Raw genomic sequence first — 14,689 nt, forward strand, 5'->3', positions numbered from 1 at the left:
ATCTATAATTAATTTTATTTGTCATAAGAAAATAATTAATATATTTATTATTTTAAATAAAATAATTTATTTTTAAATTAAAATAATCAATATTTTGAATATAAATATAAATTTAAAAAGTTTGTATAGGCTCGATTAGGTTCGTGAGCCGCTCGCGAGCCTCAAAGTATTCGGTAAGTAAAGTTCGTGATTCGATTCGATACTAAACAAACCAAACTTGAGCACACCACTATTCGATTCGGCTCGGTTCGATTACACCCCTAGTTTTTGACCCACCCAAGATTTTATATATATATATATATATATATATATAAATTTAAAATATTAAATAAAAAATTAAAAGGCCGCGCCAAAGGGGACTCGAATCCAAGACCTTTGGCCTTAGAGCATCTCCAGCACGGCCTCGGCGCGTCGACGGCGACCTGTCCGCGCTGGCAACCTAGGCGAGGTCGAGGCCGCGTCTCCACGGCGACACGGGACGAAGGGCGAAGATTTATGGTGCGTCCGGCGGATGCAACCCCTTAAAAATAAATTGAAAATTATGTTTTTTCAAAATTTTCGACCGTTTTTGATATTTTTTTATAAAAAAAATCAAATCGTTGGATTCAAATGGTAGTATAGGTTTTCCAATTTTTTTTTTTTTTTTAACTTTTTACATTATCAATATATACCCCATTTCTATTCCATTCAATTCACTTCTAAAAAATCATCTCCACATCAAAAAAAATCTCTACAAAAATGTCATCCTCTTCATCAAGCGGCGACGAGCAACGTGCTCAATAATTATCCTATCTCGTGCAACAATTTCATCAAATTGTTGAAGCTATTGGTGATCTGGAGACGGAAAGCTATCAAGAGTTTCCAAGCTTCAAGCTCAAACTTCAAGTAGCAAAAGCTTCAAGAAAACTCTAGGCATCCTCAACTCCACCATCCTTGTTCTTGTTGGAAGTAAGCTTCAAATCTTCTTTTTATGATATATATATATATGGTCATAAGAGATACCTAAACCCCAAACTGGGGAAAAGCGGATGTCTCGTACCCTAACCCTAGCGTTGCCCTAGTTCCGCCGTCTTCTTTTTTATGGCGCCGACGCCGGAACCTGCTACTCCGGCCAACACGCCGCTGCTCGTGGGATCTTCCATTCCTTTTCCTCAAGTTTCCAATAACTTCATACCCACTTCTGCGCTTCCCTTGTTAGGAGAGAGCGTGCATGGTAACCCTTCCCCTAGGGTTAACAAGCCCTCCAGTGAGGACGTTCCTTCAGTTTCAACAAATCGTCTGAAGCTTGCTGATACTTCTGACGCAACCAAGGCAGATGCGGACCGCCAAAAATCTTACTCGGCTATGGTCAATAACGTTGCTCCCAAAAAACCGGACTTGCTTATCCATAAGTTTACGTCTCTTAATGCAGAGAAAACAGGAAACAGATATGCGCTTTCAATCCCTAAATCACTTGTAGACAGGAACGTGGAAGATTTTAAGTTTGCTGCGATAGGACGATTGATGTTACAGAAGGGAGATAAGCCAAGGGCTACCAATGACATAAAAGCTGAACTCCAACGGATCTGGAACATCAAGGAAACGTGGCAACTGATACCTATGGGCAAAGGGTATTTCACCTTGAAATTCCTAAACCAGGAGGACAAATCTACTGCTAAAAGCAAACCTGTTTGGGATCTTTCTTCGGGATCTTTACGTCTACGTGAATGGGTGCGCAATTTTGATCCTCACAAAGAAATTTCCTCTCTAGCGCAAATTTGGGTTCGAATTTACAACATGCCTGTTGAATATTGGCATCCGGAGGTTTTTGCGGCTATTGGCCGTACTCTAGGTGTTCCTATCAAACTTGACGGTGCTTCGGCCAATCGAGAAGTGGGAAGTTTTGCTCGTTTACTTGTTGAAATTGATCTTTCGTTTCCTCTTGTGGAATCTATGACTCTTGATTGTGATGTTACTTCTTTTTATGTGGAATTTGTTTATGAACAATTACCACATTATTGCTCTAAATGCAGGATCAAAGGACATTCTATTGACAAATATAAGCGTCTCAAAGCTAATGAGAATCCTGCGACTAAGCCTGAAGATGCGGCGGATAATAAAGCTAAAGAGGCGTTCACCAAACCTAGAAAAGTCAGCAACTGGAAACCGAAGGAGAAGAAACAGGAGACTCCCTTGGGAACACATAATCATTTTGGTGCGTTAGAGGATGATAGCGTCCCGGAGCAGGAACAAGAGGATTTCTATGGTCCGGATGCGCTAGAGGCCATTTTAGTTGATCATAGAGAGAAGGAGAGGGATGACAATCAAGGCTCTGAGGATTCTGCAAGAGAAGAAAGTGATGATGATTTGGCTGATGAGATCATTGATATTGATCAATTAGAGAAACGGAGGAACTCGACGGAGAGGCTTGGCAAGGAAACTGTTTCGGATCAGCCGGAACATGAGAAATAGTTTACGAGTGACTCGCAAGAAGTTCCTAGCAGTTCAAAGGAGGCTGCTTTTGCTCAAATTGAAAGAGAGATGAAAAGTCAGAAAGTTGCCAAGCTGGGTCTTGAAGCCAAGCGCAGAGGACGGCCCCCGGGCGCTGGAAAGAAAATGGTGGCAGTTACTGATGATAGCATAAAAGGAAGACTAAGAAAGGCTGACAAGAACGTCGTTCCAAATCAAAAGACTATGGATCTCATCAACACTAAGCTCCAGTTTGCTCACGCGGCTGGGCATAGTTCGAGAGATTATGTGATTGATAGAGGGAGTTCTCAAAATGCCAGGACGATGTCCAATGTTTCAGCAGGCAGCTGGGCAGAAGAAGTGGAGAAGGGAGACCTTCAATCCACGCATCGATATTAATTCTTGATGAATATTATGGTTTGGAATATCAGTAGTTTCACGGACGAATCCAAACGTATTATAAAGGAGCATTGTGCTTCTTTTTCTCCTTTGATCTTGGGTCTTATTGAGCCTAAGTCGGATCTTAATAAGACTCCTTCTTCTTTCTGGAGGTCTTTGAATTTGGTTGCTTGCTTTCAGAACTCTAGACATAATATGAGTCCGAATATTTGGTTACTTTCTCATCCGGATGTTACTGTTAATATGGTGTATTGCTCTGAGTAGGTGATTATTTTGGATTGCAGTTGGCAGAATCTAGTGTTCCGGATTGGGATCATACATGGGGTAAATTGTCATATTCAACGTCGTTTTTTGTGGCTCGATCTCCTAAACTATATGGACAGTAACACGGTCTTTATAGGTGACTTCAATGCGGTTAAGGGTGCTCATGAGCGTATCAGTTCTTGTAGGCCGAACTAGACGGCGTGTTAGGAGTTTAAGGATTTTATTGAGGCCACGTCGTTTATTGAGGCCACGTCGTTTATTGAGGCGCCGACTACTGGACTCAAGTTTACTTGGTCGGGCCGCCGTTTCATGCCGCGCCATGTTGAATCCATCTTGGATAGAGCTCTTTATTCTGAGGCTTTTGCGAAGCTCTGGGGTTCGGTTCACACTCATGTGTTGCCCCGTATCACGTCGGATCACTCTCCCTTGATCCTGAAATGTCAGAATCCGACTACTTAGCATCAGAACTTCTTTAAGTTTCTTAATATGTGGATTTTACATCCTGACTTTCAGGAAGTGGTGCGAAATTCTTGGAATCAGGACTATGACCACCTGTCCTATTTTTAGAGTCATGGCTAAGCTTAAGTGACTTAAGCATGTCTTAAAGGATTGGAACAAGAATACGTTTCGAAAAGTTGACATCATGCTTGCTGATTATCAACAGGAGCTCCTTGAGATACAACAAATCATCTCGAGAGACGGATATACGGAGGATTTGTTCACTAAGGAAACTCAGGCTCAAGCTAAAATTAATGTCACCCTGACTAAGAAGTCCAGTTTCTTACAGCAGAAAAGCAGAGTCAAATGGTTACAGGATGGTGATAGAAATACCACCTTTTTTCATAATATGCTTCGCTACAAGCACCGGCACCAGAATATCGAGAGTCTTGTTATTAACGGAACGATGATTCACGATGATACTATCATTGCCCAGCATGTCTGTCTGACGTCGAAGCTCTTTTGGATCCTTTGATCTCGGACTCTCAGAATGCTCTTTTAGATCGAATTCCTGATGAAGAGGAGATCACCGCTACTGTTTTTGACATGGACGCTGAGAGTTCTCCTGGGCCGGACGGTTTTTCGGGTAAGTTTTTCCATTCTTGTTGGCAGATTATCAAGGATGATATTTTAGGTGTTGTTTGGGTGTTCTTTGAGAGAAGCTATCTTCCCTCCGGATGTAATGCTAGCACTCTTATCCTCATTCCCAAGAAGGATAAAATCTCATCTGTCACTGATCTTCGGCCGATTGTTCTCTCTAATTTTTTCTTTAAAATTATCTCTAAAGTCTTGGCGACTCGTCTTAGTATAGTGGCTGCTGTTTCGGTTTCTCAGAACCAATTTGGCTTCATCAAAGGCAGGTCTATCGATGACTGTATCATGTTGGGCTCGGAAGGAGTAAACTGTATGGAGAGATCGAATGGTGGTCGTAATATGGCATGCAAGATCGATATTAAAAAAGCTTTTGATAATCTCCGCTGGGATTTCCTTTTAATTGTGTTTCGAGTTCTGGGATATAATAACTGTTTTGTTCATTGGATCGAAGTCATTCTCAGATCTGCTCGCATTTCTATCATCTGCAATGGTCGTACTTGGGGATATTTCTCTTGCTCTCGAGGGGTTAGACAAGGGGATCCGCTATCTCCGATTTTGTTTGGTATAGCGGAAGACGCTCTTAGCAAGCTCTTCCACAATTGTATTGCCTCGGGACATCTTACCCCCATGAAGATGTCTAGATCTTGCCAGTTTCCTACTCATCTCCTTTATGCCGATGACATTCTGGTTTTCTGTAAAGCTACTGCTGCTAACGCTTTGACGATTAAGAAGATTCTTGATTATTATGGAGATATTTCGGGCCAGATATGTAGCGTGGAGAAATCTCATGTTTTCTTTGCGAAAGGAGTTTCGGTTCGTGATCGTCGTTCGATTGTGGCGGCTCTCCAATTTTCTACGAGATCTCTTCCGTTTGTCTATTTGGGGATTCCTATTTGCTGTGGTAGGATTCGTGATAGTCATTTAAGAGCAATTCATGACCGTATCATTAATAAATTTGCTCGTTGGAAAGGTTTACATCTCTCGATAGCTGGCCGACTTTGTCTTATTAAGTCTGTCATTCAGAGTTCTTTGACGCATTCCATGATGGTTTATCACTGGCCTCGGGCGCTTATCAAAGATTTAGATAAAAAATGTCGCAATTTCCTTTGGTCAGGGGATACTAAAAAAAGAGCCGTCTGCCCGGTGAGTTGGGATAGGGTTTGCGCTGCTTGGGAGGAGGGTGGTCTTGGAGTTCGCTCATTTGATAACATGAATAAGAGCTTCCTTATGAAATTGGCTTGGAAAGTGATCAAGGGCAAGGACTTTGGATACGATTTGCTACATGATCGTTATCTCACTCCTCTAAGCCGTATTCGTTCGTGTACTGCCACCTCTACTATCTGGTTAGGTATTCGAGATGAGATTAGTGATATTGTTGCTAATACTTATAGTCATGTGGGTTCGGGACTTCTTACCAATTTTTGGCTCGATGATTGGCTTGGTTACTCGATCGCGACGAAGTGTAGGGCTCCTCCTTATTTGCGACTATCACAATCTGTTGCTGACTACTTTTATGACGGTGTTTGGCACTTCACACAAAACTTTATCAATAATTATCCAGAGATTGTTTGTGATATCCTGTTTGTTCCTATCGGCGAGGAAGATGATACAAGATATTGGAAACCTGCCTTGCATGGAGAGATTACGACTAAATTGGCCTCTTCTCATCATGGAAGCCGACACCCTAGTGTGAGATGGGGTAAATGGCTTTGGGAACCTTACATTCCGATACGGAGATCCATCATGTGTTGGCGCATTATTCACAGTCGACTTCCCACTTATGACAGGCTCATTAGGCAAGGTTTAATCATGCCTAACTTTTGCATTTTTTGCCGCGATCATCATGAAACCGCAGATCACATTCTCTGGAATTGCGCTAGGGTGATGCCGCTCTGGAAAGAATTCTTCAAGTGGTTTAACTACGAGCAAGCTCAGAATTTCTTGGATATTCATAGCCTCTTGGTTGATGCTTGGAATCGTAAACTCAGCCCTCAAATTGGTGTCTATTGGAAGGCTGGGATCATCGCTATGCTTTGGCTAATTTGGACAGCCCGCAATAGTTGTATTTTTTAGAATAAAACTTGGAACGGAAAGCATATCATCCAAATGGTTCGGGTTACTTTTCTTGAGATTGAGAGCAATTTTCATAACGTCGGGCATATTCATAATACTTGGGACGACTATATGATCACTAGAGCTATTGGGATCTCTGCTCGGTCTGCTCCTCCCCCGGAAGTTATTAATGTGCATTGGTGGCCTCCTTCGGCTCCTTGGATCAAGGTGAATACTGATGGCTCTGCCTTAGGAGCGCCGGGCAGAATTGCGGCTGGAGGCATTTTTCGCGACAACTGGGCCTGGGTGCGAGGATGCTTTCATGTGAAAGGTGGCATTGGATATGCCTTTGAGGCGGAGCTTCTGGCGGTTATTCATGCTATTCGGATTGCTCATAGCCGTGGCTGGCTTTATCTTTGGATTGAATCCGATTCGGTTTACATTGTGAAAATTCTTACAAGCCGCTCTTGCAATGTTCCTTGGCGTTTCATTGCGGCATGGCGTGAAATTATTCGTCTTCTCCCTGACTTTCACCTTCAAATTTCTCACATTTATCGCGAGGGAAATAAAGTTGCGGATATCATGGCCAATGATAGTCGTGAGGAGGGTTGGTGGCCCTATGAAATTCAAGAAATTAAAAATGCAGCTCGAATGGATATGGCAGTGCATAGTTACCTCCGCTTTAAGCATTAAGGATGCGCTGGTGTTTAGGTGAGGCTGCTTTGATTTAGCTGCTGTCTCTGTCCCTTTGTGTGTGGGGTGTGGTTTCTTCGATCAAGCTCTTGATCGAACACCTGGCGGGCTTTTTCGTTTGTGTATTTTTTGTGCCTTTTCGCAGCAAGCTTTTGGTCGAACACCTGGCGGGCGTCTGCGCTGTTCTGTCGAGCAGTTGGTGCTCGGTGTTGTGTCTTCGTCGAAAGCTTGGTGGTCGGGCTGCACTGGACGTTGCTGTTGTTTGATCGCTGCACTGGAGGCTCCAACTTTCTTTGGCAGCTCTGGTGCGTGGATCTTTGTTTCTAGCGAGGCTGCTGTCTTCTTGGCAGCTCGGTTCAGCGGCGATCAACAAGGCTGTTTAGTTTCCGGTGATGGAGTCTCACCGGCCGAAACTTGCAGCATCTTGTTCATTTGGGGTGTCCTTGTTTGTGGGGTAAAACCGGCGACGACGTCTAACCGGCCGAGTTTTTACCTTCTTTGTGTGTTTTTTGGGTTTGGTGGTTATGGAGAGCTCACGGCGATGGCGTATAACCGGCCGCGTAGCCTTCCTTCGTTCGTTTGGATTTTTTTGTTTGTGCTAACGGCGACGGCGCCTAACCGGCCGTATAGCTTTTTTTGGTTGGCTTTTTGGTGACGGCGTCTCACCGGCCATTTGCCTCTGTTCTGTTGTTTTTGTTGGGTGAGAGCCAGGATTATTTGGGGACGATGGTTAGGCCGGAGTTCCGGAAACTTTCCCTTCCGCTCTCCCCCCTTTTTTGCTTTCGTTTTTTAGACGGGTACTCTTTTTCCTTTTTACGGTTTTTCCCACTGGTTTTCCGTGAAAAGGTTTTAATGAGGCTCGGCCCTTAGTCTGCTTTTCTTGTGCTTTCAAGGGTTTTCTTAGGTTTTTTTCCTTTCTTTTTTAATAAAATCGAAATTTAATAATATGTTCATAAGATGAATAAGCATATATATTGAAGCATGATAGTCCTTCCTCTCTTTCTAAGAGCACCTCCAGTGCGCGAGGCGAAGGGGGCGTCGATCCGCGTCGCTGGAGAGGCGCCCGCGCTGGAGACCCGGCCAGATGCGAAGCCGAGGTGAAGCAGAGACCCGGGGCGAAGGCGAGAGATGTTTGGCGCGTCCGGCGGACGCGCCCATTTAAAAAAAAAATGAAATTCATTTTTTTTTTAAATGACCGTTTGATAATTTTTTTTTAAATGACCGTTGGGGTCAACGGCTGAATTCAACATTTTTCCCCCTTTATCTATATATATCACAACTTAATTCCATTCATTTCATTATCTAAAAATCATCTCCACATCAAAAAATTCTCTACAAAAAATGTCTTCCTCCTCATCAAGCCACGAGGACGAGCGACGTGCTGAAGAATTTTCCAATCTTGTGCAAGAATTTAACCAAATTGTTCAAGATATTGGTGATCCAGATGAGCAACCTCGTCGTCGGCGATGAAGCGTGGCAAAGAAGTCCTACATTCGTCGGGACCGTGAAGGCGGCGCTCTACGTTTGCACGCGGATTACTTTGATGAAAATCTGGTCTACCCCGACAACATCTTCCGCCGCCGATTTCGGATGCGTCGTGCGTTGTTTTTGCGTATCGTTAATGCCGTCGCATCCGATTCATACTTCCAACAATGCACGGATGCACTTGGGAGGCCCGGCTTCACGCCATTGCAAAAATGCACTGTTGTTGTTCGTATGCTAGCTAACGGTGGGGCAGCGGACCAATACGACGAGTATCTCCGGATTGTAGAGTCCACCTCGTTAGAGTGCTTGCGCAGATTCAGTCGAGCCATTATTCAACTCTTCGGCGCGAAATACTTGAGGAGGCCGACTTCCACTGACTGCCAACGGCTTCTAGCAATGCACGAAGTGAAGCACGACTTCCCGGGAATGCTAGGGAGCCTTGATTGGATGCATTGGCCGTGGAAGAATTGTCCAACGGCATGGCAAGGCGCATACACTCGCGGCGATCAGGGGGAACCGACCATCATCCTCGAAGCCGTCGCATCGCAAGATCTATGGATCTGGCATGCTTTTTTTGGGACTCCTGGTTCGAACAACGACATCAACGTGCTCAACAACTCGACGTTGTTCAACGATCGACTGCAAGGAATGGGGGTGTCGGTCACATATCAAGTCAACAACGCCTACTACACAAGTGGGTACTACTTGATTGACGACATCTATCCCAATTGGCCTGTATTCGTGAAGAGTCCTACACATCCTACGGATCCGAAGGGGAAGAGGTTCAAAGTTATGCAGGAAGCGGCTCGCAAGGATATTGAACGAGCCTTCGGCGTCCTTCAAGCTCGTTGGGCAATCGTCAAAGGCCCATCGCGTCTTTGGAGCAAGTAGGCGATGAGCGACATCATGTTCACGTGCATCATTTTGCACAACATGATCATCGAAGATGAAGGCGAGCACGCAACACAGTGGAAAGAAGACGCCGACGAAGCTTCAAGTAGCGCCACATCTCAACCTCGTGCCGGTGCTCCGCCGGATTTTTGTGCATTTGTTGCACGACAAGCATCCATGCGAGACGCGGAGATGCATGCTCGCCTCACTTTAGACTTGAAGGAGCATATTTGGTCTCGTTTTGGTCCGATTGAGCCCTAGAAAATTATTGTAATTTTTATTTTTTTTATTGTATTTAAATTATGTCTTTAAATTATTGCAATGTAGAATTTTAATTTTAATAAAATATGAATTTTAAAAATAAAAGTGTAGAAATGTGAATTTTGTGGAAATGGGGATCTAAGCACCCACCTATGACACAATGCATTGGAGAGGGGTGTGTCTTAGGTGGGGACCACTTCTAAGACACCCCTCTAAGACACTTGCATTGGAGGTGCTCTAAGGTTTTCAAAAATTTGGGAAGGAAAGAACTATAAATTCCTTCAAGCTTTCACTTATACTTCATAAGCTTGCACACCTCTACACGTTGGATGCATATGAGTGGAAGATATATTCTTGAGCACCTTTAAAAGGGTTATATGATATGATATGTGAAGCATGATAAATTTTGGGTGTTAAAAAGAATGAGAATGGTGGTGGAATTATAGATCTGTGATTATATGTGTGAAAGCTATAGTTTTCAACCATTTGAGGATATTGAAATAAGCTTCTGCCCTACTGTTCGACAAGGTTGTAGTTACCAAAAAATCTTGAAACTTTTATGGTGTGTAGATATATGTGTCTTGAACACACTTGAAAATTTTCAAGTGATTTGAACTTTGTTTACTATATTTTTAAATTATAAAACTCCTACTGCAACTTTCTACCGGAAATTTTAAACAGCAGTCACTGGAGTCACACTTTTCAGTAGATTTCCTATACATTCTGCCTCTCAAATTTTTTTTGTTGAAAGATACATGTGTTAGATAGCTACACACCAAATTTCAAGCCATTTCGGCAACGTTTACTAGTTTTCAAAAATCCTAACTTCCAGTTGTCCGAAACCGCCGGATCTGGTAGACTGTGGGAAAACATTCATATCTTTTAAACCACTTGGATTTTTTCAATCTACTTTTTTTCAAATGAAACTGACTCAAAGAGGTTTTCAGCGGTATAAGTCTCGAATCCAGGAGAGTTTTGAGATGAAACAGTTTATTCTTTAAAGTCGAGGCAGTGCAGAAGTAGTAAGTTGTATGTATTCGAAATTTCTTACTTTTGAAATTATATTGAGAATTTTAAAGTTTTGGTGATGATATACACCATATTATTTCATGAAAATGCTACTGGAATATATATATATATATATATATATATATATGAAATTTTTTGGAATTTTTCAAAAAGGATTTATGAGATTTATTTGTCACAATTCTTATTGAAAAGGATTGTTTCGACTTTTAAAGGTTTGAAAAGAATGTTTGAGTGGGAAAACTCTTTTATATATATATTCCATAGCTTACATGAATATTTGAGAATTTACTTACAAGGGAAAAAGATTTTCAAGTTTCATAGAGTGACTTTTAAGTCATTTTACTATTGAGATAAATTGAGAAAATGTATTATGTGGAATAATTGATTAATTTGAAGTATGAATGACTATGTGGATTATTTGAGTGCTATTTACCTATAGGAAAAGAGAGACTTATAGTTGGATAAGATATCCAATTACTTGGGAATTGAATAATGGAGAAGTTATAAGATGAAGTTAAGGATGCTATAAAAGTATAAGTGTTGAGGTATTGATGAACATGCATTTTTTACCTCTTGATATGTCATATTTGATGGTTAGTTATGAGGTTTTTGTGTGTTTGATGGTTTATTTTGAGCTTATATTGGTTTTTGGTCAAAGAACTTGTCACTTGCTTGTGTTTGAACGTATTTTTCAGAAATAAAGAAGCAGAATTTGGAAGATTTGGATGAAATACAAGTTGTAGTTCATCTCGAGAGGAGTTCGTGAGCGCAAACGGTTCGTAAATCGGAGTTCGGACGAGGGAGAACGAGCCAAAACAAAATCACTGTGCAAGGCCGCGCGAGGTCGCGCGGTCCAGGCGCGCGGCCGCGCGACCCGGCCGCGCGACGAAGGCAGAATCTCTGGACAGCGCACGCGGGCTCGGCGCGCGGGCGCGCGAGCAGGCCGCGCGAGGTCATGCGGTCTCGGCACGCGGCCGCGCGACCCGGCCGCGCGAGACGCCATTTTCTCGCCCAGTTTCCGGATTTTTCACTTAAAGCGCGATTTTGGAGTATTTTTGGAGCTTGAAGACCTAGGGCATATAAATACCATCCAATAACTTATTCCCCAATCATCTCATGTCATATTTTACTTTTCCTGAGAGCTGAGAGAGACGAAGAACGGAGCCAGAGCAAGATTGAAGATTCTCAACTTTACTACGGTTTCATCGTTGAATGTTTTATAGTTTTGTTGAGAATTGTATTTTAGTTCATATGTCTATGTGTGGCTAGAATCCCTTTTTTTCCTAGGGTTTAGGGAGTAAACATGGTTTGAATTTCTGACTGTTTGATTCAATTAATTGGATTGTTATTCCTTTCTATGTTCTTGTTTTAATTGTTTGCTTTATTGATTGGCCACCAATTTAGCATAATCATAGGTTTTAATTTGAGATCGGGAGATGATAATTATTACCTGAACTAAGAACATAGAACACATTTATGTTAATTCTAAAGGGAATTGATAACTGTGAGGGCATTAATCCTAGGAACTTTTAGGAGTTACGTGTTAGAAGTGCGATCCAGGGATGGTAGCCTTGCATGTAATCAACGGTTTGTATGCCACGGGAGTGGGTATGGACTAGCTTAGAGATTGCCTTAGGAATCGTCTTATTAATTGAATTGAACATGTTAGTTAGGAGAATCTGTTGAAACCTTTGCCTTGAGAAATCTTGTCTTATCTGTTTCTCTGTTTCACAGCTTGATTTATTTTCCTTCCAGTGTTTATTTATTTATTTAGTTTAAAAACAAAATTTTCAATTTCGTTTGTCCAGATAGAGTAGAATAATTTAGGATAGGAATTGATAATAATTAGTCTCTGTGGAGTACGACCTTGCTTGATACTGTACACAATTGCACCCGTACACTTGCGGCGTGTTAAAAAAAATAGCGAATATGTATTAGTTAGATTAATTTCTAACTAGAGTTTAATTTGTCACATGGCAATCTAAACCACGTGCGCCACTGAAGGTTCGAGTGATAGCCGACGTTAGAGCGACGCCGAGCTCCACTTCACCGACCCCTGAGACAGGTGGGCTTTATTCTAACTGTATTATGGCAAGCTACCATGATAATGAGTTCAAATGCAAACCTTTTGAAAATGAAGCATGTTGAAGTATTATTGATGAATATTATGAAAATCGTCAACTTGGCATATTTATTATTGATAAGAATGAAATGTGGTATGTTGCCTCTATGAAAGACATGATTATGATCACGATGCAAGATATCGGCCTTTGACTGATTTATATTGCAGTAAAGGTTTTGTGCGCAGAGGTGATTGTGAGTCGTCTCTAGTCGGCCGATCACGGTGATTTGAAGGAGGCCCCCTTCTCTTCACCTAATATATATATATGATATATGAGTTCTCATAGTTGGCACATACCTTATATATATATATATATATATATATATATATATATATATATATATAGGGTTGAGTTCAATAGAGAATTATCTTTTTATTCATCATGAACAAATCTATATATTTTACGAACAGATCAACATAACTAATGAACAGACGTATTTAGTAAAAATATAGAAAAACTCGCCACCAGCAGGATTCGAACCCGGGGCAAATTGCTGTTCATGCGGTACATTGATCTGTTCATTAAAATTATAGATCTGTTCGTTTTTATTTTACGAATTCTCTATTCTCCACAATATTTAGCTTCTCTGTTGAACCCTTCTCTCTCTCTCTCTCTCTCTATATATATATATATATATATATATAGGGAGAGGTTCAAGAAAGAACCATAAATAAAAGAAGACCGGAGAACCATTTTCAGCCATTCGATCATCAAGATCTACGGTGGATGCATCATCTTGTTGGATGAATGCAGATCCTGAGTTCGAATCCTGAAGAGAGCATTTTTTTAAAATTTTTTAAGTGCATTAATTTTAACAGCGAATGCATTAATTTTTACAGTGGATGCATTAGATTTGATGGTTCTCCCATTCTCACAAATAATGTAGTTCTCTCTAGAACCACACCATATATATATATATATATATATATATATATATATATTATCTGCAGACTAATGATATTATGATGATGATGCAAATGAGTTTACGAAAGAAAAACATGAACATGTATTTTTTTTTTTGATGAAAATACGAAAGTAAATAAATAACGAAAAAAAGTAGATACAAGATACTTGGACATACCCAAGGGGAGAACAAGGCCAAAAAGCAAGCAATCTCAAGTGAGGTTGATGTGGGCCAGGGGGTGGGATGGATCCCTCAAGGAGGATCTCGATAACATACTAAATTCAAAATACCCATGCAGGGGTTCACAGAAACAACTAACTTCTAATCAAGATCAAGTTATTTGGATTTTTCAGATCATGTATGAGGTGTTGGATTTTTAGAATCTGTCTATTTTAGTGATGATGTTTTCTCTCTCCTGTTTTCTTTGTTTTCCTTTATCTTCTTTTATTACTTCTCATTCTCTTTTCTTTTTCTTTTCTTCTTTAGGAGTGTGTTTGTATTTATTTGTGGTATAGCAATAGGAATCACAGAGGTGCTCTGGCTTGGGGAACCCAGGCACAGACCCTCACACACCTACCCAAAAAAACTTATTCATTCTTGATACATCAAATGGCAGCGTGAAAGAAAGACGCCACGGGAAAGAGGACCAGTAACTCGCATTTGGCAGCAATGCTGCCAACTAACTCTTGGTAAGAAAACTACCATCGGGTCTGTCGAGTGAATGTGTCGGCTGCCTCTATCGCCACCTGGTGTTAACGCCATTCCATTCGAGGTGCGCCCTAACCTTCTCCGGCGGGTGGATTTCGTTAAGACACCTGAAGACATCACATTGAATTTCAAAGAGTATCTTTTTCTCCATAAATGGTTCGTCCTAAAAAATTAGTTTGTTTCTTGCAAACCATAGGTGGTTTACAGTCATTGCTAATGTTAGGAGTTTGGCTTTGTTGACGATCGCTGATCCTTTTTTCTTTACCGTGAGATGTTTGATGGCGCTCGGGATGGTAGACATTCGTCCTTTGAGTCTCATCCAATCTTTCATGTCTTCCCA

At 41.4% G+C, this 14,689-nt stretch overlaps 1 protein-coding gene across 1 annotated transcript; it reads left to right on the forward strand.

The window, feature by feature from the left end:
* Positions 1 to 8,538: 8,538 nt before the first annotated feature.
* LOC130993644 (uncharacterized) lies at positions 8,539 to 9,324 on the forward strand. The gene has a single exon (XM_057918657.1). The coding sequence runs from the start codon at positions 8,539 to 8,541 to the stop codon at positions 9,322 to 9,324; it is 786 nt and encodes a 261-aa protein (XP_057774640.1).
* The last annotated feature ends 5,365 nt before the right edge of the window (positions 9,325 to 14,689 follow it).

The sequence above is a fragment of the Salvia miltiorrhiza genome, chromosome 1 (assembly GCF_028751815.1).
Source record: "Salvia miltiorrhiza cultivar Shanhuang (shh) chromosome 1, IMPLAD_Smil_shh, whole genome shotgun sequence".
Classification (NCBI taxonomy): Eukaryota; Viridiplantae; Streptophyta; class Magnoliopsida; order Lamiales; family Lamiaceae; genus Salvia; species Salvia miltiorrhiza.